Below are 27,826 nucleotides of genomic sequence, written 5' to 3'. Positions count from 1 at the left end.
GTCTCTGCTCCTTCCCAATATCTGAAAACAGAGCCGGTGCTAGCCTGTTGGGGGCCCAAAGCAGGAATATTTTTGCTCCCCCCAAACACACACTACTAAAAAGGCAAGGTCTTATAATTGAAAGTGAACAGTGGGTCCCCTTGAGCTGTTCAGGGCTCTAAGCAATTGCTTCATCTGCTTATGCCTAGTGCCAGCTCTGCCCACAAGCCACACACTTCGTGAACATCTCTCTGATGTTCTCTTAATTGTATAATCAAGCATTACTCCTAAACTTCTCCTTTAACCATGTATCCTCATTTCTGGCCTCTCTGAACATGCTGGCCTTTCCCCTTCATCTTCTGCTATTACCTTCTCCCAGAAAGTTGAGCCGCACCTTTCTTCCCTCTCAATACAACCCTACAAATAGCTCTTTCATGTACAGCTCTCAATAAGTACAAAGGGGTTTTGGGAGCTGAGTTAAGTTGCCTCCTGCAGTAAAACGTTACAACTAAAAATCAGAAGAATGATTTCACAGTGGGAGATTCAACATTTGACTATCTCTATAGTTGAGGGGGAAGTGGATATGCTCAGCAGAAGGACAAATTGTTCGGAGTAGCCTCAAAATATCCTGGATGACAAATATTTTTATTATACCCAGTTATTACTTGTGTTTATCCAAAGTGTGCATTCTGCATGGATTCATACAAATACACTGTTACGGTTCATGCTAGCATAATATGTCAATAGAAATAAAATTACCGAACTGTCCAAGTACCCATTTCCATCTGTGTCATACAAGCGAAACATAACTAAAAAAAAAAAAAGGACCATTAAATTAGAAAAAATGTAAGATGTACATCATTTTCCTTTAACTCGAGAGCAAGACAGAGAGTTACCGCCTGACTTGAAACTGGGATCCTGATTATATCTACAGAAAACAGGATCCCTGTTAGAAAATTTGCTGGCCTCCTCTTGCACTCTCTCTGTGCTTTTAGTCCACTATGATGATAGCAGTTCTACAAATGCTTACTCATTAGCTAATTGTACCCATGGAAATTATTGAAATTAGTTTTCAGGTCAGCTGAATGCAACAGTAAATATACTTTCCATACCTGCAAAGTAAAATTTTCCCTGGTTTCACTGAGTTCACAATACTGGTATATAATTAGGACTCTACCAAATTCAGAAATCTGGTCTCCCCCATGAAATCTGGTCTTTTGTGTACTTTTACCCTACCCTGCAGGGCCAGGTGTCTGGAGAGTGGTGGCTGCTGGCCAAGCGCCCAGCTCTGAAAGCAGAGCTGCCACCAGCAACAGTGCAGAAATAAGGGTGGCAATACTGCTGCCAGCATACCATGAGACCCTTACCTCTGAGCTGCTTCTGGTGGGGGTGCAGTCTTCAGAGCTGGGCACCTGGCCAGCAGCTGCAGCTCTCCACCCACCCAGCTCTTAAGGTAGCGCAGAAGTAAGGGTGGCAATACCGCAAACCCCCGCCCCCCCATACAATAGCTTTGCAACCCCCTTTTTGGTTGGGCCCCCCAATTTGAGAAATGCTGAGTCTTAAGGACTTTACATGTTTATATTTTGCTGTTTTAAAAATACATATTCTTGGTTTTTAAACCATGAAATTTAAGATTTAAATATCTTAAACAATGAAATTCAAGATTTTTACAATGCTATGATGGTGAAATTTACAAAAATGGACAATGAATTTGGTAGGGCCCTATATATAAAATAGAGCTATTGGGCACAATTCTTCTCCTTTTGAAGTCAACTGTAATGGTCTCTTAGGCTACGTCTACACTGCACACCTCACAGCAGCAAAGCTGGGCCACTACAGCAGCGTTGCTGTCAGGTCCACAGCGTAGACACTCTTTGTCGGCAGGAGAGAGCTCTCCCGCTGACAAAATAAAACCACCCCCAACGAGCAGCAGTAGCGATCTCTCCCGCCTACAAAGCGCCAGTCTACACCAGTGCTTTTCGTCAGGAAAACTTTTGTTGGTCAGGGATGTGTTTTCTTCACACCCCTGACCGACAAAAGTTTTACCGATGAAAGTGCAGTGTAGACAGCTTTAGAGCATCTCCCTGGTCTTATTGTCTGAAATTTTGTTGACATATCTAGGCCCAATTCAAGAGCTCATTCCTATTCAGCACTTGATTACATGCTTAATTTTAAGTGTGCACATAAGTTAGTTCTACTACAGAAAACAGAATGAATGTAAGCATGCATGAAAGTGCTTTCCTGAACTGGTGCTCAAGGCCATTCTGCCCCATAGGTAGTACTTAATGTATACTGTGTGGCCCCTTGTGAGCGTAAGTATCTTAAGGGCAGCACCTCACATATTCTTTTCTGTAACTAATGGAATATTTATTATAGCGAGTGTAAAGACACCGTATACCATCAACCTCTTAAAAGGTACAGTGCCTATGCATAAATTTGTCTGTCTTTATTGTCTCATCCATTGAGCAGCCACTTGTATTACATTTGAGGAAACTGATTTACTTATGAAACCTTTCAGAATCTCCCAAACTGAAAGAGACTCATCAGATAATGTTTAAATTAAAGAAAAAGATATCTTCTTAAAAGTTCTCAGTTCAAAGTAAGAAAACTGTTTCACCATCTCCCTTCTCTTCCCAGAATGGATTTCATACTAAGTCCTGCAGTCTCTAGCAGTGCTGTCAGCTGGGGAGTTTTATACAACACCAAAGTTTTAACACATGGTACTAGAGTAAAATGCACTAAATCATGAAAATATGTATCTCTGTACAAGATAGCTATTGATATACAAGCATCAATAAATAGCTATAATACATAGCAAAATCCCAATAATGTTAGCAATTTTAAACAATTTAAACAATTAAATCAGGCCCATGCATGATTTAGTTCCCACTTAGGTCCTCAAATTAGTATTTAAGTATCCTCTGCACAGGGATGAATTAAACTGATTAACACAAATATATTCAATATGAATCTGTACAGCTTCAATTCTTCAATCAGTATTATATTCCTCTCCGATCCACCACACAATTTTGGATAACACTTTTTAGTAAAATTCCATTTATAAATAGTTTATAAAGGGTTAATAAATGATTAATAGATGTTTTAAGCACATCACAGATATGATTAATAGCATTAAAGATGGCTTTAAGTACATCAGTAGAAGGTGTTATAAACAGTCGTAAGCCATGGTTATAAGCAACCTATTGACTTGTTGGACTTTATAACAATCTATAACAAATGATTAACATTTATTAATCATTATATCATACTTTTATCTCTCTTCCTCAATGGGTCTCCATCGTATTTCAAATTCTATCTGAAAGCATAACTTCTCCACTCCTTTGTGTGTCTTGGATCTGATTTTCAAAAGCATCCAGTTTTGGTCTAACTCTGCTGACACTGAAGACAATGGGAGAACCATTGACTTCTTTATGGGCACAGTTAGATCAATCCACCTCTTAATTTCTTGTTTTTTCTGCTACTCTTTTTGTATTGAATTCTATCACTGCATTATTTAACTCTAAAATGTTTTCACTTTAGGAAGTACTTGGTTCCTGATTCTGGAAACAAGACTACTCATGTGCAAAGTTACTTGAGTACTTAAATGTTTGCAGGATCAGGACCTCATTTAGTAAATACCATTAATTTACATGGTGAAATACACTGTGACCATATGGACACATTTTTCCTCTGTTGAAGGTGATAACCAAAAATACATAATCTCAGTGTTTGCTGTATATGCTTATCTGATGCAATTAATTTTAATTTCCAAAGGTCATCAAAAGCATATGTAAACTACTTATTTACAGGTTTTTGTTTTGTAAATTAAAAAAAAAGTTGAATTATGTACACTGTCATTTTCAAATGCTACTAATTTCGACAAATCTCTCAATCAGGTTCACTTATGCGCCAGACTTTGTAGTAGAAGAAAAACAGAACAGCAAATAAAATCTTGATAATCAAAAAACAGCATTTCAAGGAAGCAAAAACAGTTACACCTACATTAGAATAGATTTTTGAGCGGTTTTATGTAAATATTGTAATGTGTATGAGGATAACACTCCAAATAACTTTTAACATAAAATGCAAATGGACCTGTTTTTAATACTCTGTGCTTTTCCACTTGGACTCTGTGTTTTATCAAAGCACCTCTTACAGCATTATAGCAAGTGATTATATTCTGCATGATGCGTCAGTTGATGTTCATTAGGATTACACATTTATCTCCATTCCAAATAAATTATCACAATCAAATCTCTTCAGTATTAAGAACAATTTTATACTGCAAGGGCTGTGATTGAAATTATTGCACTGCATTGTGTGGCAGAGGGCCCCAGGGCATGAAATTTCCACAAAAAACCCCTCACAGACAATTCTCCACATTGTCCAGTCAGGGTGGGATTTCTTCTGAAAGCTGGTAGATACCAAGGGACTGGTGAGAGGACACCACCATCTGGGCAGGGGTCTTGTGCCTCTGGAGCACCTCTGGTTCCTGACAAATCCCTTTTCCTTGGCAGCAGGGCTCCATGGGAGTCTTAATACCAGGGATTTCTCTGGCAATGCAGCTTCTGGAAAGGAGACTGCATACAGAAGATAATACGGCCCCAGACTGCAACATCTTTTCTGGAGAACCTCTGCAGGACCTAAGGGAGATGTGCATCCTTGACCGGGGTCTTGCTTAGCACCCCAGTCACTACCCTCTCCCACAATCCAGATCCCTAGGATCAGTGGAGGCAGCTTTCCCACATTCTGAATGTGGATCTGAAGGTGAGGATCTGGGCTTTAGGATTCTGGAAGGGCCTTCACAGTCTGCCACTTGGATGGGCTCAATGTATTGTCTGCTGAATTAAGACCTAGGAATTTAGATTTTCCTATTCATGGGATCAACACATAATCCACAGATTTTGTTTTGGGTTGCAGAGAAGCATCCAATACATCATTAACCTTGGAATATTGTAGCACTTATACAATACCAGTGCTATGATATTGGCAAATTTGGGGCAGTCACTACTCAGGCAAAACTCCCACTAATCCTATGTTATCAGGACTAGGACCTTGCATGCTGTAGTTATAAGCTAGCTATAGTCTAGAAAACTTGGAGGCTTATAAAAGACATGGTCATTAAACTTGCAATGAATATAAATTTCCAGCAGATAGAGTCTAGTGCCTGTATTTTTACAGCAGTGATACTGAATATTTACCTTTGGTACACTATCAGGGCCTGGGCCTGCATTTCTTACAGAGACAAACCTCCCATCAAAATCAATACAACTTGTGCCTCAGTAAGGACAGCAAGGACCTTAGTCTACACTTGGAGCTGGGGGTGTGATTCCCAGCTTGAGCAGACATACTTGAACTAGCTCTCATTCAGGTAACACACTAAAATTAGTAGCATAGCCATGGTAGCATGGGCAGTGAGGAGCGATGTGGCATGGACTAGCCACAAGCAAAAACCTGCCTGAACCACACAGGTACATATTCAGGGCAGCTAGACAATGCCCAGGCTACCCCAGATACCTTACTATTTTAGAGCACTAACTCAATGAGAGCTAATACGAGTATGTCTATTCAAGCTGGAAATCACACCCTCAGCTCCAAGTGTAGATGTAGCTTATGTGTTAGTCTAACCCAAGAACTGACTGTAAGCATGACACTGTGGGGTTCTATATTCTTTGTGTTTCATTGATTTCCATATCAAGCTTTTCAGGTCCTGATGGAGGAAAGCATTTCTGTTCAGGAAAGGTGCTTAGGCACATGCTTAACTTAAAGCACGTATTTAATAGCTTTTCTGAACTGAGGCCTTTGTTTGTAAGTAAAGACATATTTTCTAACTGCTAGCCCTACAGACTCACCTGGACACACAACTGGGTTCTTTCCATCTTGCTGATAACCACTAGCAACATAGGATATACGGGCCATATTAACATCTCAACTACATCTGTAAGTCCTATGGTCTACACTCACACTTAAGCATCCCTAGGCATCCTCGTTAGCCTTACGTGGATTTTCAAAGGTATGACTGATGGAGATAATGTGGTCGTGCAAGTGTATCTGAGGGGATAATTTGGACTGCAGAGCCTATACTACTAGTGATGATGTGCAAGATGGAAAGAACCCAGTTTGTCAGAGTCCAGGGTCAATTACTGAGGCTGGAAACTGAAAAAATACATCTTGTAACTTACTGAGCAAACTTGATAAGGAAATCAGCTAAACACAAGAATGCAGAACTCTGCTATGCCATTTTTATAGTGTCACTTTTTAAGAAAAAAACATACTTCATTAAGTCTTAAATTTAGAGCCAGAAATTTCCATTTCAAAATTTCCTCAAGATTGCGTACAGCTCAGGTTTGCAAAGCTGAAAATAAAGCAATGTCTGTTGTTACTAGCATTATAGTCAGGTGGATGTATTAGCAAATTATTAGGGGCTTTTGTTATTTTGTTTTAATTTAGCAGCTTTTTCCTCAGATACGAAAAAATATATACATACATTCTAGTTTGTCTTCAGGTCTTCCTCTTTCAAGCAGAGACAAATAGCAAACAATGTCTTTCAACTGGATTACATCTGGTACATGTAAATTGGCAGGAGCAGCAGTTCGTGATGTAGTGGTACCTTTATTAATTCTCAAACCTGGAAAAAATACATATGGTTTGTTATCTTTATCAACAACATACATTGAGAATCAAAACCACTATTTCACTTAGTGGATATGTTATTCGTTTTTTCCCACTGTGCTGTCACAATCCAGCCCAAATTTGCCTCCATTCCAGCGGGCCTATAGAAGCTCCATGGGCCTCCTAAATTATGTAGCTTCACATGCTGCTCCCTGTTCAAAGATGCTTGTTGCCACATAATGCTCTTTCATGCCACCTAAATTTGTACCCTAGCCAGTAGCAGAGTCATACACGTAATAATTAATTACTGTCAAAACAATTAAACTGTCAAAATCCCTGCCACTAGATATTATGAAAATAAATATCCCAATTTTAATATAAATATTTCAATTATTATCGAGTCAAACTAATGCGAATACATTTGTAAAATACAAATTTCAGCACCGCCAATCCTCATGCTTCAATTCGGAAGTTAGTTGGACTGTTCCCAAAGATGTGTGAGTACTTGCAGGATCAAGCCCCAAGTTAAGATGTGAACAACAGGAGGACATGACAACCCAGAGAGGAATCATAAAAGTTTCTGATTAAGGAGGTTTATTATGTCTCTCACTGACCTTAGCAATGTTTAAAGAGAATCTTAACAAAAGGATTAACTGTTCTTAAACACTTTGTGTAATTCATTCAGAACAGGTTCTTCACTGATAAGCTGCCTACATAATTTCTCTCTCTCTCTCACATATTTTTCCTTGGCTAAAATATTTGCTGTAGCCAATGGAAACAGAATCCCGCTATCTTCTACATTCATCTCACAAATTGTATTCCATGCTTATTTCAATGGGATTACTGGAGTGAGTAAGGTGAGAAGGATTTGCCTTTCAGCAAACAGAATTTGGGCATGCAGAAGCAATTAATTTAAATCAAGTTTACATCCTGCATATTTTTTAGGCAGATAGTAAGAAAGATTAAGAAAACTAAAATAAATAAAAGGGTGTTTAGAAGGCAGTGTGCACCCAAATAGAAATGCCAGGAGCTCCTCAGCGCTAAATATGAATTTACCTCTGAATTACTTTAAGTTATTCTACATGGGAAAACCAGTACTTCCCAATAGTGCAAGTTTTGCCGGCACCAATAGTGCAAGTGTTGCCGAGAGGCTGAACAACAGCTTGAGTGGTTCGTTACCCGGTGTGCTACACCCAATAATCACAACGGGGTGGAGAAACAGAAAAGTTTATTTGCAGCTGCAAAAAGGTACAGGGAGAATAAAATCTCAAATCCTGCACCACAGAGCAGGAAGTTACACAGGCTTTTATACATCCTTTTTCTCAGCATACTTATCCAATAGCAAGCTGCCCTAAGTATCCATATAGCCAGCCAATCCAGTTCCCAGCTAGTTCCCTGATTCTCTGTATCATTTGTTAAACTATACATAAAGCTGCTTTATTCAGCATTGTTCTTCCATATCTCCCCTGTTTGGCCTTGCTTAGTTTCAGGCAGTCTGACTCTGCAACATACTGTTGCAGATTCTCAGCATAACTGCTGTGTGTGCCTCCAGGCAGGGGGGGGCCAAGGACACTTGGGCCTAGTACGCAGAGCTGCTGAGAGTGCCTCCAGGCAGGAGTGGGGGCCAAGGACACCTGGGCCTAGTGCGAGGGGGCTTCATCGACACTCGTGGTCTTCCATCCCCTCGAGTTACCTAGTGGCCATGCCCCAGTGTTCCCAACACAAGGGTCTTTCCTATGAGAAATCTGCAAATATAACAAATGGAAATCATTAGACTAAAAAAAATGCTTTAAAATTAACTCTAAAGTAACTCCTTCCTCTGAAAAAAGAACAGGAGTACTTGTGGCACCTTAGAGGCTCACAAATTTATTTGAGCATAAGCTTTCGTGAGCTACAGCTCAGTTCATCGGATGCATAGGGTACAGACTAACACAGCTGCTACTCTGAATCCTTCCTCTAGTCTCGGTATCTGTCTTCTAGAATGAAAAACGTCATCTAAAATGTAACATCTATGGGGCAAGGAAAGTCTTGCTAGTTGCGTTTTAGACCAACACCTGAAAATGTTGTCATTTAATGAACAATAAAGTAATTTCACATAGCAGATGGCCAAGTACAAAAGAAATCAAAGGGCAAAGATCAGAAAACTATAATATATATACATGGTAATTATGGCCTTGTTCTTGCAATTGAATCTGCACTTGAGACTGAAGTGAGTCTGGGCCATGCAGAGATGCATGTGTTTCTCCCATGCAGGTCTAGGACCTAAACTGATAAGATCACAAGGCTTAAGTGCTAATAAATGCCTATAAAATTAAATTGCCATAAAATAGTAATCAAAAAGATGTTAAATCTTATCTAGTAAGGAATAACAATATATTTTTCAGCAAGTGAAGTCCACTCTTTTCTTGGTTGAAAGTACTCTGCCATTCCGTGGAGAACTAATGCAAAAGTTTACTTAGTTATATTTAAAAGAAACTACCTAAATAACATGGCAAAAAACCCTAATATTTTGTGCAAACAGCTATTTAATACTATCATGTGTTACATGGGGATGAATTTTGAAGCTTAAAAGGTAAAATATGGCCTTGTATTCTATCCAGAGAAATAAAAGGAACTAAAATACTGGATCCTATTCTGCACTCATACATATATCCCTCACACCCACTGAAATCAGAGGGAACATGGCATCTGTATTGCAAAGTAGAATTTGGCCCATTGTCAAGTCAAAGGTGTAAGAAAGCAAAGGCATTTCTCAGGAAGTTGAGAAAAGCCAATGCTCATTTTCTGAGCAGCAGCTTGCCTGACAGAGTGGCCAGTTTCTCTTCAGGCCGCTAAGGGAGAATAGAATTTATAAACAGATGTGATGGGGGCGCTTGCAGAGAGCAACTACCACCACCAAATGGGCTCATCACACAGCTGTCTCTGGCAACATTTGTCCATTATCCTTTTATGAGCTCCCCTCTAGCTCCTACATGTCTGCCCAGCTTCCAGAAGAGTTTCAAATGCATTTGAAATATTTTCTCTACTTTTGCAAATCTCTGTCCTATACTAGTTACAAAATATACTAGTTATATAGCATAACATAAAATTATTCAAGACCTTCGTGTGGCCTTTTGCACCTTTTTACATTAAAATTTACAACCATAAAGTTATTTCACGTTGCATATTACCTATTATAAGTGCTGTTGCTATGTAAAATCATATACATCAGTCAGAGATTGTATAGTTTAATTGCAGTCCCAAATTACCCATAAATCTATTATGAGGTCAATGGAATTATCTAACAATGTTTTTTCACCACAGCATTTGTATTAGGCATAATACCATTGACTTCACTGTGAGTTTGAACAGTATTATAACAGTTCCCTTGGCATCATATTGAATCCAAATGACTTAACTCAATAGAGTGAGAATGAAATTGTCTCATAATGAGTGGATCATAAGGATTTTATTGAGAGAAAATAGTCTCATGATGCTAAAGACCTGAACGGTAGAGTGAAGGGGAAAATATTTTATATAGTACTGTTACAATAAAAACCACACACATACGATAAAAACAAGCTAAGGATACACTGGCAGAAATAATACTGAAATTCATTTCTGCTTATATCAGATAACATTGTTTTAAAAGAGGCTGTGTGTTTTAACAGTGGGGACGGTGGGCAGTTGGCCAATGTACATGGCAGAGGGGCATTGCTGGCACATGATAGCATATATCACGTTGGTAGATGTGCAGGTGAACGAGCCTCTGATAGCGTGGCTGATGTGATTAGGCCCTATGATGGTGTCCTCTGAATAGATATGTGGACACAGTTGGCAATGGGCTTCTTTGCAAGGATAGGTTCCTGGGTTAGTGGTTCTGTTACCCTATCCTTGCAACACCATCATAGGGCCTAATCACATCAGCCACACTATCAGAGGCTCATTCACCTGCACATCTACCAATGTGATAGATGCCATCATGTGCCAGCAATGCCCCTCTGCCATGTACATTGGCCAAACTGGACAGTCTCTACATAAAAGAATAAATGGACACAAATCAGATGTCAAGAATTATAACATTCAAAAACCAGTCGGAGAACACTTCAATCTCTTTGGTCACTTGATTACAGACCTAAAAGGGGCAATTCTTCAACAAAAAAACTTCCAAAACAGACTCCAACGAGAGACTGCTGAATTGCAATTAATTTGCAAACTGGATACAATTAACTTAGGCTTGAATAAAGACTGGGAGTGGATGGATCATTACACAAAGTTAAGCTATTTCCCCATGTTTATTTCCCCCACGCACGCACGCACACACATGCTGTTCCTCCCTATTGCTTGGCATGTTGAGCAGGTCTAGCTGACAAGGTGATTAAAATACCAAGTGCTTTCAGCTACTTGTCTACACTAGTGCTGCTACTGGTGGAGATTTATAAAAAGACAGCTTCCTTTATTGCTATTGGGAAGGTCTCTCAGTGTATTCAATGTCTATGAAAGTATGTGTATAAAATATTGTGTTTAAAATGAGCAGGTGATGATAGTATAAAAATATTCTGTACAACCTAGGACAACAGAATAGTAACATGTATGTAGAGTAATAGACATGAATGGCTATTAACTAAGCAATGATATCTTTATAGCCAGAGATCATAAAGCAAAGAGGCAAAAACAACCACTGGAGATTAAAAAAAAGGTGAAAGATATTTTATTCAGTGCATGTACAGTAGTGAACAAAATATATTACCCACTATAGGAACTACCAAATAGGTAAATTTAACAAAAAACAAGTCAATTTCTGCTGGCCAAGACACATGTGGGTAAGCAGAAGCTGTTTCCTTGGCAATCAGCATGTTTGTTGTCTGATTCATTGCCTGATGCTAGAAACCAGCATTGTCCCAACCACACAGGAAGACAGACCAGAGGCAATGGATGTGGTCTAATTAGGTTGCAACTGTATTCATTTAACATATTTGGGAATAGGTGGCAATAAATTGTACAATGCAGGTCATCATTTCCTTAATTGTTTCTATCTATTTGGGAGGTTGCTGTCAGCCCTCCTGCTTCCCAACCTGGACCCAGTCAGCCTGTTCCTGGGACCCCTACCACTCTGCCCTAGTATGAGGGATTAGGAATCCCAACCCACCTTTTTTAGGCTTTCTTAGGGGGCGCCTCCCACAAAATCCACTTCCAACTCCTGTTTATCAGGGAACTGTATCCCCTCCGTAATGACTACCTGCACTGGACACCTGCCACACCTGTTACCTACTAAGTTGCAACATCTTGACGTCACCAACCTATTGTGGGGAAGACAAAAAAAAAACACTCTGCCTCAGTCAATCTGGTGATCACATAAAAATTTCTTCTCAGTCCTCCCCAAAAAGGCAACTAGTGCAAGCACAGGGAAGATCATAAAATCTGGTTCTACCCTGATCCCCTGGGTAGGGAAAAGGGTGATTCTGGTCAGTGATTGAGAGAGTTCCAGAATGCAGGGGTACAAATACCTTCGTCCCCTTTCCCAATGTGGGGGTGGGTCAGTGCCCCTCCGTAGTCCAGCTACTTCCTATTTCCCCCTTGGCTCCATCAGGTAAGTCTATCTCCCTTTCCCACTCCCTTGTAATCCAACAGCAGTAGGAAGCCTTAAAGGTGTCCTGTCCTCTATTCCTGACACCCAAAGAATCACCACATTTTATAGATTTCAATGCCAGAAGGGACCATTATGATCATCTAGACTGATCTTCTTCATAGCATCCACATCTAAAATTTCACCAATTGGCTCATGCATCAAGTCCATAACTTCTGGATGAGCTAGAGAGTATCCTTTATAAAAACATGCAATCCCAAACTAAAGACTCCAAAGTGATGAAGACTCCATCACATCCCTAGGTAAGCAGTTCCAATGGTTAATTACCCTCACATTATTTCTAGTCTAATTTTATCTAGCTTCAGCTTTGGATTGGATTTATGATGTCTTTGTCTGCGAGATTACAAAGCCCTCAATCAAAAAGTCTTTTCCTCTAGAGATATTTATAGACCATGATCAAGTCACGTCTTTATCTTCCATTGGATAAAACAAACAGCTTGAACTACTTTAATCTCTGTAAGGCAGATTGTAAAGACCTCATATCATTCTTGTAGCTCCTTCCTGAACCTTTTCCAATTTGCCATCATCCACTTTAAAATATGGACCCAGGAACTGGAAACAGCATTCCAGTAATGCTCTCACTAATGCCATATACTCCTTCCAGCCAATGAATCTCAATTGCTTCCACACTGGGGAATTTGCGACATTAGAAACCTCGGATTATAACGCCACTGTAAAAATCAGGCAGGAGCAAAAGGCTAATTACACAGTAGAAAACTGCTTACACTGTGGGATCATATTAAAGAAGTTCTGTATTAAAATCACAAGTAAGTATGATTCCCCATAGTTTAAATTCCAGGGCATTGCTAATTAAGAGATCTCTTGTTGTTTTTTTTTTCTTGTTTTTTTGTTACTGTTTCTCTCCCTCTCTGTGTGAAACTTGCAAGCTGCTAATTGTGTTCGTACATCCTAAGACAGAGAGAGACTCAGAGCAGTTCTTTGTAACAACATAAACAGCACACAGAGACTCCCCACCCTTTTGTTGTATTTATCTTGCTTTGCTAACAATTGTGATTAAAATAGAGATAGAGGATGTATGTGGATGGATGCTTGGTGTAGGATAATAAATGAATGATCAGGGAGGTGCCAGCCTAGGATTTCAGTGTCCATCGGCTGAAGAATGCACAGAGTGGAGACAACCAGAGGACCCCCGGAGGGCAGACTGGAATCCACCCAACAGCCTCAAGGATGGGAGAACCGAAGAACAGATAACATCTGGCAGCACAGAGCCGTCAGGAATGCGCCATCTGCTGATTGATTCAGCAACAGCATGAGGAATCAATTCCCATAGACTGGCATAGGAATAAATTCCTGTAAAAAATGGACTCTAGAAACTGAGAACTTTGAGTCTGGTTCTGCTACCACCCTCCAGGAGCATCGGATGCACATCTGGCAAAGTCTCGGCTCCACCCTCATGCCCAAGTTACCTGACCAGTAACTTGGCATGAGCAACCTCTAGGCTGGTACCTATAACAAATTTGCAGAACCTCTGTGTGTGTGTGTATGAATGAACATGTGAATGAATGTGAAACTGAATGAAATGTTATAGCTATAACTGACTGCCTACTATGACTCTTTTTGTATTCACAATAAATGTGACATTTTGTCTTATCCCCTGTAAGAAGATCCTGCTGGTTTTTATTTTATTGGTATAACACCACAAGCATTCTGATAAGTATCAATGATGAGACTAAAAGGCACTTAATATAGCATTATGCTAACGGTTAAAATTATATTAAACAGTCCCCAATCTTGCATACTCTGACACACATGTAACTTTACTACCATGAGCAATCCTATTGATTTCAATAAGCATGTGAATAAGTAGTTTCAGGATTGGGGAACTTATTTCGTTTCTCCAGGCAGTTATAAGTTCTCAAAATAATTACTGTGTGCACTGAAACATCTCAAGCTTATTTTTACACTAAACCTAATTTTTCTTGCCAAGTTTAGTAAAAGTCTATCTGTTTTTATTGGGGGTGGGGAGTGGATGTTTGCTGTTTTGTTTAATTTATTACACTTTTCTGTTTTTATATATTTTTGAGATGCTCTATCCTCTCTGAGAACTCAATCATATTTAATAAAAATCTGCAAACTGGCAGAAAAACTTCAAACTACTCAATGAGTACAAGGGCCTTATGTTGCTTGAGGAAATATGGCAGATCAATCGTAACTACAACTATCTTAAATAGCCAATGCAAAGGATGGGTAGGAGCAGCAGCACAACCAGTCAATTACAGGGGAGGAAGTAATTGGGCAAGGAAGCTTCAAAGCATCAAGCAGGAGTTGTGGGAACCTGCTACAGGAACAGTGGTTTCCTAAATGGTGTGTAAGTAACAAGGAAAATAGTCAGCAGTGCCACATAAGATTGGAAATTGAATAGGTTTTAATTTGGCAAAGTTAGTCCACTTGGTGCCTCAGCTGGATGGTGACTGTGGATTAATAAAGTGCAAATACTTAATTTCATTCTCTCTTCACAACACAGCACAGCCTTGAAAAACAGGTTTTAATGGAATACTTCCCCCCCCCCAGTTCTGCAAACACCTGATCACTACATGAGTCCTGGATAAAAGCATAAGTTCAATACACTGCCTAGAACTCTATACTTGTATGGCTCTTATAAACAAATGTTACTGCTATACTTTCAATTTCTCATGTAGATATTTTTCTTTGAAATAGATCAGTCTTCATTACACCAGTATTATTTTGATTACTTACCTCCTGATAGGAGTTGCGGCTTGTTTTTTACTAAGGGACTACAATGGGAGATTTTGTTGCTGAATGATGTAAAGAGATGCTCACTGAAATCATCGGGCAGCTCAGCTTCCAGAAAGGTCTTCATGAACAGCCTGAAACCTTCTAAATCAATTGTCTAAAGTTTAAAAAAAAAAAAAAAACCACCTTTAACTTCTGGCATTTCAGGATAAGTCTAATATTCAATAAATGTTGGTTATTAGTTGAAACAGTAGAAAAACTTCAATAATATACATTTATAAAATATGGCAATCACACTGTTTTAACTCACATAACTACCATTTTTTATTAATGTTTCAAAAATTCACAGCCTTCAAAACTCCACCTACAGTATTTGGCCTTGATTCTTATTTACTCTAAGGCTCATTTATACAAATCTGGTAAATTACATTCACTCTATGGCTCCATTACACTACCAGAATGCTGTAAAGGGACCTCAGTGTAAGTGAGAACCAATCCCTTTGTCTTGAGGACTTCCGACAGCAAAATTTTTCAAGTTGACTATACAGCATTATATAAACAAAAGTTTCCTTGTGTTTTTTGCCATTTAATTTAATTTGTTCTTGTATTCTACAGCAAAGTAAAATGGAGAGACTAATCAGCCTATATTACTGCTTTCATTTTGGTGATACAGTAATATCAGTTATTAAATGAACAGTAAAAGCTCACAATTACATTTTATCCTATTAAGCAATATAGAGTGACTCTGAGATAAAAGATGGCATGGAACAGATCAAAAGATTTTGAGATATTACAATTACTGTGTCATAATTGTATACTTATCACTGGAGTTACATTATTATGTCAGTGATAATATAAAAAAAGCAGCTTATCATTTTTAAAATTAATATAAAGGATAGATTATGTTGCCTGCCTTTGTTTCTATATCATAAATAAGGCTGCAAGTCTGTCATAGACATCACGGATTCCATGACTTTCTGGGACCTCCAAGACTTCTGCAGCAGCCGGTGTGGCTGATCCAGGGACCGACTTAGGAGCTAGGGCAGCCCCTGGACCAGCCACATTGACTGCTGCAGGGGCATTCTTGGGCCACCACGCTCTCCCCCCTCCACCAGCAGCAGGAGAAATTTGGGTGCGGGAGGGGGCTCAGGGCTGGGGCAGAGAGGGTGAGGGCTCTGGGCAGCACTTACCTTGGGGGGCTCCCCGAAAGCAGCGACATGACCCTCCCTCAGCTCCTAGGCAGAGTTGCAGCCAGGCAGCTCTGCGTACTGCCTCTGCCCATAGGCACCACCCCTGCAGCTCCCATTGTCCATGATTCCTGGCCAATGGGAGCTGCACAGCCAGGGCTTGGGGCAGGAGCAGCGCGCAGAGTCCCCTTGTCACACCTCTGCCTAGGAGCTGAGGGAGGGACATGTCGCCACTTCCGGAGAGCCACGCGGAGTTGGGTAGGGAGCCTACCAGCGCCGCCAACACTCCCCAGCAGCAGCAGCAGGGGTCCTAGGCCACACGCTCCCACCCGCTCCCCCAGCACCAACACCAACTTTTCTCCTCTTCAGTAAGTTTTTGTTGTGCACATTTTTCAACTCTGATTGCCTTTTCCAGAGCTGAAGAGATCTATGTAGCTTGAAATCTTGCCTTCTTCAACAGAAGTTGGTCCAATAAAAATTATTAGCTCACCCACATTGTATCTCGCATAACCTGGGAACAACACAGCTACACTAACACTGCAAACAACTTATTCATACCTCTAATATGGCTGAAGTCAACAGGACAAATAACCTAGAGATTTTTCACTAAAGTACTGAAAAATCAAGCTATAATGTTATATAATGATACTTTGGTGCTGCAGAAGTCATATGTAACTAATGTAGCACCTGTGGTTGGCAAATCTACTAGCCCCCAAGAAAGTCCCTTCATCACATACTATATTGCTATACGTCTGCCAGTAAGACATCCTGCCTCTTTCTGAAATAATAAAGATAAGCAGACACTGTTGTTTAAAATGAACCAGTCTGTATAAATATTTTAAGCAGCAAGGTTCTAGATTTACTATGAACAAATTACGGTGAGCCTAAGGACTAAAATGCACTGCTGAGATGTGGATATTAAGGGTCATTCATTGTTGAGATGTCAACTACCACCTCCAACTGGCCCAAGATACCAGCCTCCATTGCCAAATTAATTTTCATATAAGCACCCTGTGCTTTTCCCCATGTTGCCCCTCATGCTTGGGAGGCTGTGATCACAAGCACACCTGTATTCACACCCTGTACACTGTTGTAATAATCTTTGTACAAAATATGCCTTGTGAGGTATCATTTGAAAACTAATAATTTGCTGGTCAATAATACCATGGTGAAATGTATGTAGCAACATTATATGTAAAGTTATGAAATCCCCCTATATGATGTTATTAGCACATGTCCAAAACCACAAAGCCCTAGAACATAAAAACAGCCATACTGGGTCAGACCAATGGTCCATCTAGCCCAGTATCCTGTCTTCCAGTTGTGGCCAATACCAGGTGCTTCAGAGGAATGAACAGAACAGTAAATCATCAAGTGAATGATCTTCCCCTGTCACCCAGTCCCAGCTTCTGGCAAAACAGATGATAGGGACACTTTTGCCCAGGCAGAAATTGTTAAACAGGTCTATCCTAAACAAAGAAATGTGTGTTTATCCCACTTGACATATGAGTAGTAAACAGAGTCCATGAGACAGTAGGGAGAGGAAATAGCAGGAGACAAGCCAAAATTTGCATCTCACCAAACACAGATGGGAAGAAAGAACATGACACCTCCTTTACCACTTGACTTTTGCTTCAGAAGAATATACTTCAAAGTTTGACTGGATGATAAGTGAAAGGGGCAGAGAACCCAGAGATATCACTCTCTATTTCTAAGAAGACAAAGGCACCAGCACCTTTGGGCTTCTGGAAGAGATCCTGATCAAGGAAAGGGTCGGTCACCATCTTGCTAGAAGACTGGGGGTGAGAAAGGTCATCTTAAAGCCCTGAACCAAAACTTGCTAGATTAAATTTTAGACTTTTAGATGTGTGTTTTCACTTTTATTTGCTGGTAACCACTTCTAACTTTATCTCATACTTGAATTCACTTAAAATCCTATCTTCTTGTGTTAATAAACTGTCTTTTTTTTAATCTAAGGCAATCCAGTGCTGTGTTTAAACTAAACTGTTTGGTAACTGCACTTAAAGTAGCGAACTGTTGAATATTAACTCTTTAAAGGAGCAAGAAACCTTTAATATCTGAGCTGTCCAGAAGAGGGATGAACAGTGAAGAACACACAATTTTGGGAAAATTCAGGATTTGGAGTGTGTTGGGGTCATCCTGCAAATAGTAACCAAGCCTTGTGCAAGCCAGCATGTGACTGGTGTGTTGCTGGCTGGCTGCTGGAGCCAGAGCTGCTGTACCAGGTCTGCAACTATACACAGACATTCAGGGTGAGACCTGCATGTTGGGTAGGCTGTTTGTGTGTGGCCCAAGTTGGGAGCTACAACAGTAAAGCATTGTTAGGCACCCAGAGTTGTGGGGCAGGCAGTGCCACAACCCCTCACTGACCTGGACTCTGCTCCGGAATGTGACAGAGGCATTTCCTACAAATATCGACAAAGCAACCTCACCATTCTCCTTGAAATCCTTCCTCAAATTCCCAGCACAATGGGGCCCATGACCAGGGCCCCTCGGCACTATAACATCATCATCCTGGATGCATGATGTTATTGGCACATGTCCAAAACCACAAAGCCCTAGAACATGAGAATGGCCATACTGGGTCAAACTAATAGTCCATCTAGTCCAGTATCCTGTCTTCTGACAGTGGCCAATGCCAGGTCAAAACTATTTCCGGGTAACAAATCAAATCAGATTTAATGAGGCCAAGAATCTGGCCCATATTATTTACAGTTGCCTTACAATAAGGCAGTAAGAAAACCATTACCAGAAAACTAAATTACACTGGGCAATAAACATACAAAGCTCCGCCTTGATCCATGCCACATAATATGAAAATAAATTAAAAACTACATTATATAGTGCCCACATTTAAGCTAATTTCTCAGATACTGTAAGACATATGCAGTTGTAAGCCAATTTATCCTCAATGCAAACATATAAGCTTTACACGACTTCATACCAACATCTTCCAAAGACATTTATCATTACTACAGGTGATTTAAGATGAGCATGCAAACTTTAAATACAGATCTGTGCTTGTCTTGCAATCTCGTACATTCCTACAGTCAATTGAGAGATCTGTTCATAAGATGTCAGATGCTATTTTCTGCAAAGACTATTTTTATTTGAGGACTCGTGGGCTGACAAATTTCACCTGCACTCTAGGGATCCTCCTTCCACTGTGCCACCCTAACAGACTAGTGAATTGATAAAGTAGGAGTGTCGGACATACATTGGCACAATTTTCAATTTATTCTTTTTTCTCTAATGTTACTCCTATCTCTTTTCTTCTAGCTCATCAAGTGACCTACTGGTATGTAAAACAAAAACCAATAAAAAATATTCCGTACTGAAATATTATGGGACAACATTTTCATACGGAAAAGGAAACAGTGCACCCAAAAGTCAGCATGCAGCTGCTGTGCTTACAAAACTAATATTTGCAGACAACTTAGTATCTGATAGGTCTGTGAAACACTAGTGGAAGATTTTCCACAAATCTTTGCACTAACATTTCCATTATTTCCTTTCCTGTGATTTAAAGTACTGAACATTCCAAGGACTCAATTCATTGTTCAGACACTGGCTACTCATACCCACCTCAAGCTCATAATTTCATGTTTCAGAGTAGCAGCCGTGTTAGTCTGTATTTGCAAAAAGAAAGGGAGTACTTGTGGCACCTTAGAGACTAACCAATTTATTTGAGCATAAGCTTTCGTGAGCTACAGCATCCGATGAAGTGAGCTATAATTTCATGGTTTCACCATTTTACACTTTCAAAAAAATCACAGAGAAGTGATGATGCAGACATCTTTGAAGATTTTGGCTTGTGAAGAGATGACAGGGAATTGAAAATTGAACAAAGCACCATGTTGTCACACACATGCATGCGCACACAACATTATATACAAATATGCAGGAATGGAAGTGTCCATGGTTAAATGTATTCTGGTTCCACACACCAGAAGAACACCAGAATCTGTATTAGGTACTGTGGCTCCAAATTCCCTATGAAGCTGTCTAGCCATGTGAAAGGGCCAAGCAGGAGCTATCAGTGCAACTATTACAGCTGTCAGATATTTCTTTTAAGTGGAAATAGACTGTGGTACAAATGACAAGTTTTTTGGGAACTACATAAGGGCTAGCCTGAGTTCACTATGAAAGCTGAGATAAGACCTTGAAGGAAGTCTCTCTACAGGGATCCTGACAGAAAGCCTAATATGTGCAGAAAAGGCTACCCATGAGAAAAGTTGTGTTCTCATCCTTACCAACTTGCTTGAAGCTGGACAGGCCTCTGGTGGTTGTAACCATGTGTTCTGAATTGCTTGCTCATTTTGAATCTATATTTGTTAAGAAAGCCAACTTTGTGTACAACAGAGCTGTAAAATTAAAAGGGATGTTAGATTTCATAGGTATTAAAAATCCCTAGCCACTTTCAATCATATTCTCAAGTTACTGATGTGGTAAACAATTCCATTTTTCAGTTCTCTCTGAAAAGTATATATATGATTGATAAAATCTGACTTTCCCTCCCTCTTTTTTAAAATCTGATGCATCATTTTATTTTTACTTTATTTTAGTGCTTTCATAACAAAGGAGGTTATGTGAATAAATGTGGAGAGGTAGCATGGTTATATAAAATAATAGGATGCTTCCTCATTATAAAAATTACAGTTCAAGAAAAACAACCTTCTTAATAACCACAAGTTTATAAGGAGCAGCTCCTTTCAGAACCATACAGTCATTGGCTCCTCATTCTACATCTCTGTAGCATATCCTTCTCTGATAGTGAAGACACAGAAATTAACACATCTTTGCCCATTAACTTCATCATTGGTACCTGCCTGAATACATGTGGGTCTCTGAGGGCACGTCTTCACTGGCAATGTTAAAGCGCTGCTGAAGCAGCGATTTAACGTGGCTTGTGTAGCCGCAGCATAGAGCTGGGAAAGAGCTCTCCCAGCGCTCTAAAAAAAACCACCCCCACGAGGGGAGTAGCTCCCAGCGCTGGGGCACTGTCTACACTGGTGCTTTACAGCGCTGAAACTTGCAGCACTCAGGGGGGTGTTTTTTCCTACACCCCTGAGCGAGAAAGTTGCAGCGCTGTAAAGTGCCGGTGTAGACAAGCCCTAAAGTGCAGCACACAACATACAGTGGCTGAGCCCTTGTCCCTTCCCTGCATCTATCCCCCATAGAGCAGAACTGATAATAGGGGCACTTCCACAGGCTCATCGGAAGGAGGAAACATGATGCTTTAGCTCTACCCCTTCTCTTGCTGTTTTGTAGCTTGTCTGTTCCATTTTACTTTTGCTCCTCTCCATGTCTCACAGCACACGGAAGTGTAGAGCTCAGAGACATTTATTGTTCCATTATATGAGAATTTATGTAAGTGACTCCAACTAATATTAACAAGACTTAGCCTGACAGAGACTCCTGCACTGAACAGATGCCACAAGGCTCTCATATTCATACAGCTTTAGCTATATCCGGATATTAAGCATACATAACTCCTGCTGACTTAAATGGGATTTCTACTTTCAAAACACGATATGGCCATTAGACAAATTTTGCTCCCCTGTGGAATTTTTTTCTTTAATGACAAATAATAAGAGTTTTTCATCATGGCATAGAACATTTAATATCTGACAGTTACATATTTGTACACAATAGGTAATTTTATTGGGGCTAAATGGACTTGCACTGGATCCAAACTGCCCCAGAGGGAGGTAAAATAACTCCCGGAGTTCTCCCGTTTGCTTGTTGTAGCATTTGGTGTAGGGACATGTAATGGCATGCCTACACTGAAAGAAAAAGGTGTGTTCTTTGTCAAGTTGTCTGGAATGGCTGATGACCGTGAGCACTAACCTCAGGGCAGACTTACAAACCAGGGCACTAATCCCAAAGTGGCTGTGAGTTCTATACTTAGATTTCACCAACCAAGTACCAGGTGTGAACTCCTCAGCCATCACAACAGCCTTAACATGGAGTCATATGGGCTCTTGCCACCCAGACAAGCCTACCTTTGTGATAAATGATCCTTTATACCAAAAATCACAACAATATTCAGATTACTCCCATTCCTAAAGGACCAGTCACTTAGCCCAAGTTCACCCTAAATCTCTCACCAAAGGCTACACTTGTAGCCAATCCTATATTAAAGTAACTAAAGGTTTATTAACTGGGAAAAAGAAATGAGAGTTATTTACAAGGTTAAAGAGGGTAAGTATACACACAAACAAATGAATTGCAGTTTTGGGTTCCAAAAAGTAATAAAAGTTATTGTAAAGCACAAGCTCTATATGTCCTTTAGGACTAACCCAAGCTAAGCAGCTTGAGGATCCCTTACTTATGCTTAGAAACATTGCCCTCACCAAACATACCCTGCGAGGGAAAGGGCAGAGGAGAATCTTGTCAGTTGTCTTTTGCTCACCTAAGCACAAAAGCTACTATTGTGGGTGGGCTGCAGAAAGGGCTGGACAATAAGTTCCCTCACTCTTCACCAACTCACTGTCCAAGTAAAGGGAATTAGGTACAATCTACTGCTTCAGAATTCATCATTAACACAAATAATATTTAAAATATCATCATACTCCCTTGGTTGTTTGTTTTTTTCAAAACTGTATGCAGCATTTCAACATAAGCCCTTTGTATCCATTGTCATGTAAATGGAAAATCGAAGTCATTACACATTCCATCCTATTTTCATGAAATATAAGTTTATTTCAGTAAATAAGATAATTCCAAGTATAATTAGGACAACGATGTTAAAAATACAATTTTCAGTTAAGTGCTTGTTTAATTATACATTAACCTGCCTGTTCTCCAGTTGATGCCAACCACATACAGTATAATTGGTATTAACCTACTGATGGTGATAGCATTTTTTTTTTAAACACTACATGGGCCCAATACTAGAAAAATGTTGTGATGTCACAGGACAAGACTTTGCAGGGTCTAGGTGCACTGCTATGCACAGACTTAGTACTCTCAGAAGTACTCGTTATTAAAGCTGGAGCACGAGTCACAACTGTAGTTAAGATTGCCTATGCATTTCCAATATAAGCCCAATTTTTAAATCATTCTTACATTTCCACACTTTGGGCAGAGCCTTGGTCTGGAAAAGATGCTAAACTTTATTCTATTGTCCTGGAGTATGAAGAGAGCTAATAAAATAGACATTACCCATTGACATTACCCATTGAGACCTAGGATGCGGTGCTAGGGTCCTAGGTCCCAGAGATGGTGATCTAAGTCACTGGATCGCAGGCAGAGGGTGCTCCATTGACCTATGGGATGGTCCGATAATCAGCTTGCCCTTAGGTGTTGGGGTCTTAGCTGAGTCAACCGCCTGGTGCGGTGTCTGCGGTGCCAGTTGGCATACATGTTCTTTAGCCGCCAGGGCTGCTTCGGGCAATGAGGGCCTTAGAAGAGTCCAACGTTCCCTGCCACTCCCAGGAGTCGGAGGCAGATCCCTGGCTGGGCTGGGAGGGTCCAATCTCTGTGGTACCCCTGTGAAGCCCAGGGGCGGGCACATGGCCTGACATGGGCTTTGGGCAAAGGACCTCTTTCCCTTCCAGTGCCAAGAAGCTCTTCTTCTTTTGCCGCTTCTTAGGCACCAGTGAGGGGGAAACGGTGCTGGGTGGAGCCCTGTGCCAGTGATGTGCTCCACACTGATGCCAAGGTGCTTGGCATGTGTTCCGAGTGGGAGGGCTCTGATGCAGGGCAAAGCGCAGCCTCCAGGAGGAGGGCCCTCAAGCAGATATCCTGCTACTTTTGCGTTCAAGGGTGAAAGTTTTTACAGATTCTACATTTGTCCTTTCTCTGGGACTTCCCCAGGCACTTTAAAAAGCTGTCATGGGGGTCACTAATAGGCATCGGCCTACTGCATGCCAAGCATGGTTTGAAGCTGGGAGAGTTGGGTATGCCCTGCTCCTGGGCGAAGTTCCAGCTGGGACTCTAACTATAAAATTAACCTAACACTTAACTTAATCGCTAACTAAGTACCTACAAACTATATACAAAGAAGACAGACAATGGCTGTAAAGAACAGCTAATGCTCTTGCGATGCAAGACTAGGAGCTCCAACCAACCGTCATGGGTGGTAAGAAGGAGCTGAGAGGGCATAGGGTCAGCAACGCTTAATATACCGATGCATGAGCACGGCACTCATGGAGGCTCCACAGCTGACCCTACGGAAAACACTAAAGCAAAAGTCTCTGACAACTGTGCACGTGGGCGTGCACACACCTAGAATGGAATCAACATGAAGAAGCACTCGAAGGACACCAAAGCTTCACAATGTTTAACGTAAATGGTTTGTCTCCTCAAAGAAGTCAATTCAACAGGATGCACTAGAGTAGGATGGAAAATTTTCATAGTTCCAGTGACGCAGGGTTCTGAGGACTGGTCACACTGCAACCCTATGCCTGAATTATGTTTAGGCAAAAAAGTGTCATTACATTACAATAACATGAGAAATGAGAAAGAAACAAATGATGTAGATTATAAGACCTGATCTCAGAGGTGCTGGTTTAAATCTCGAGTTACATAATCAACCTCTGTGGATTTACATCCTGATATGCTTAATTCAGAGAAGAATCTGGCCAGTAATAATTATTTAAGCACATGAGATTTATAGTTTTCAGCAGGAAAGGTAGAGTTGCTACACTAATACATGATTTAATTAATCCATCCCCAACCAACAGCAGTAGCTCTGTCAGTGGGAGAAGCTGTCAGCCAACATAGTGCTGCCCACAGCATTGTTTAGGTCGGTGTAACTTATGTCACTCGGGAGGGTGGCTTATTCACACAGCCAAAGTGTTAACACAAATACAATTATCATGTGCATACATAAAGGGGAGAACAGACTGTTTGCAATGGAGACAGCTAGAAATTACAATTACCATGCAGGATTGGGAAAGGGGGATAATATATTGTTTTAGAATAACTATGATTGAAAGGGATTAAGCTGATAACAGTGGAATCTCAGACTGTTTCAAACCATTCCCCTGCCTGTGAAGGCAGTGCCAAAATCCAATGATAGCTTGAGTTTGGATAAATTTTAATTTAATTTCATTTTGATAAAATTCTTGAGAAATTTCATATTATAAAAACATGTTATTACAGCCATATTATCTTGCATACTAACTGTAATGAAACTTCCTTTACAGTGAAACCTGCATAGATGATCCACATTTTTCAGCCTTCTTCAGTGAAAGGTTTGCTACCTCTGATTTTTAATGAAAAATAAATATACAAATAAGGTATGTGAATAGTTATATTTCTTCCTCCTGCCTTGAAAATTGCTAAGACTTACAAGTTGGCAAATCACCCTCAGTATTTCATCTTGTGACTGACTGATTTTCTGGGAGCTTTAAATAGTCTGGGCCCAAATTACCATTATCCTGCACCTTATATGGTAATTTATAACAGTGCAAAGTGAGTGTAAAATGTTACCACTTTGATTTGGCAGTAATTTACATCCACTTTGCACTAGTGTAAAACAATGTACAAGGTTTAGGGCAGTGGTGAATCTGGACCTTTACTCCTTGCTTTGGTTCCCTTCACATTCAGAAATATATCCACTTCAAATCAGTGGAGCTATGTTAATCTGATCCAATTGGGGTTGGGCTTTTTTTTTTAAATATATTTTCTAAGACAAATTATTGTATTTGAAATAGATAGTAAAAGGGGTGGCTTACAAGGCAAGTGTGAAATATATGAGTGATGGCATGTGCCCAACAGTGATGTTCCGGGGTGATGCCAGAAAAGATGGCTTCTTGTTTGTGTTACTAAAAAGGGCCCCAGGTCACATCCAATGGTTCACCAATGACTGCAAGTATTATGATTGGAGGGAGTGTTTTTCCTATGTTGTTTTACTGGGAAAATATTTAAGTATCACCCACATATCATTGCACAAGTTCAGACCTGCAGCACAAAGCCATCATCATGAAAACAGAAAGGGATGGAATATATTGTACATTAGAACAAAAAATAGAAAAACAACAATTTAATATATATTGGTTATAATACTTTAACCAGTATTTCCTAATTCAACCTGAATAAACCTTAATTCAATTAAATGAATTTAGAGATTCTACCAAAGTCTGGTCACTACCTGTAATTTCACAGATAATATCCATTAGAGGAAAATACAGTAGACCTACTGTGTATCTGAGCAGAAAATACAGAGGCTTGTAGAATTGCTTACAAGCACTGAACAGTCCTTTTTCAGCCAACAGGTATAACTGGATATAAATAAGATATCATAATACAGCACCAGAGAAACATCTGTTTAGTGTCTTCAGCTTTCTCATTTTATAGAAGAAATGTTTCAAAATTAGGGATGGATTTTTTCTAAAGAATGCAAATTTATGAAACTATGAAGCAGAATGAGTGGGAAAAACATCCCCTGCTGACATCTTCCAACCATTCTCAAAAGCATTCTAAAAAAAAAAAATAATTGTATCATAATCTTGCAAGATGTTCATGTTCTCTAAGAATCCCAAAGTCTTTTTCATTTATTATTAGTAAGAAACAAACAATGCTGCAGGATCGGAGAAAAATATCAGTAATATCTTACAAGTACAAACGGGCATGTCAGAGGCTCTTTACAAACACATATTATGTGACAATATTATCTGTCACAGTTCAGGGCAACTGCACCTATATTCCTCTTCTATAGTCCAGAAGTACACCCACTCTTGGCTCCTGGCTCTGACCTCAGATATCACCTCTTTTGGGCAGAGACCCTCATCTCTCTCCCTTCTGATTGTGGTATTTCCAGGATGAACAGTTCCCTGTCTACATGGTGATAACCTCTAGTAGGGCAAAATGCCTAAATGGCCAGCATCTGCAGTGTCCTTTTTCTTCAGAGACTAACAAACAGTGTATTTACCAGCAGTTAAGTTACCACACAGCCCTTTATAAGAGACCACATTTATTCTTAAGTTGAAGCTGAAGCATTACAGAGCACACACATTAAAAACAATAAGAGAACCTACATACATACTTAAAAGCCTGTCAGAGATCACCACCTCACTTCAACAAGGTTGATTAATCCTTCAAACCACAGCACAAGGGTCTTTTTTTTTTCCTGTGGTCACATATTAATCACAGCTTCAGCTCAGAACAGGCACCCTCATGACTCTGAGAGTCACTCTTTTATCCTGTTTGGGTCTTTGAAGCCACCAGGAATAGGTAATCAGCCAAACAAAGGTCCTTCACACTTAGGGTGAAGCTTCAAAAAGCTCAGTTCTTGCATAACCAGAGGAGATTCATTTGCATTCACGTCCCCTAGAGATTTTCTGGGAAACCGACTTAATTTTAAGAGTTCACTCTTGAGGCTTGGCTACACTTGCGAGTTAGGGCACATTAAAGCAACCCTGAGTGCCCTAGCTCACTCTCCGTCCACAGTGGCAAGGCATGTAGAGCGCCCTGACTCCACAGCTAGAGCGCTCCTGGTACTCCACCTCGGCGAGAAGATTAATGCTTGTTACGCCTTGGCTGAAATATCTGGGTTTCAGTGTGAACGAGGTGTTGCATTACTGCGCTCTGATCAGCCTCCGGAAATGTCCCATAACCCCCAAGTGGCCACTCTTCTCATTGTTTTGAATGCGGATATGCCCTTTGAAAGCTCCGTTGCTGACAACCGGCTGCTTATCTGCTCCGAAACAAAGCAACCATTAGTGTGGAATGCTGT

General features: G+C 40.2%; 1 protein-coding gene across 4 annotated transcripts in view; it reads right to left on the bottom strand.

The window, feature by feature from the left end:
* DGKB (diacylglycerol kinase beta) overlaps positions 1-27,826 on the bottom strand; it is a 510,469-nt gene that overhangs the window by 356,868 nt on the left and 125,775 nt on the right. For all 4 annotated transcript variants that reach the window (XM_073333812.1, XM_073333808.1, XM_073333809.1 and 1 more), the window contains 3 exons: positions 14,936-15,089; positions 6,467-6,607; positions 739-788 (listed from right to left, as the gene is read on the bottom strand). In XM_073333812.1, coding sequence (XP_073189913.1) covers positions 739-788; positions 6,467-6,607; positions 14,936-15,059 — 315 coding nt within the window. In that variant the 5' untranslated portion in view covers positions 15,060-15,089. The remainder of the gene's footprint in view (positions 1-738; positions 789-6,466; positions 6,608-14,935; positions 15,090-27,826) is intronic.

This window comes from Lepidochelys kempii, chromosome 2 (genome assembly GCF_965140265.1).
Source record: "Lepidochelys kempii isolate rLepKem1 chromosome 2, rLepKem1.hap2, whole genome shotgun sequence".
NCBI lineage: Eukaryota > Metazoa > Chordata > Testudines > Cheloniidae > Lepidochelys > Lepidochelys kempii.
This window is presented reverse-complemented; position numbering and strand designations above follow the sequence as displayed.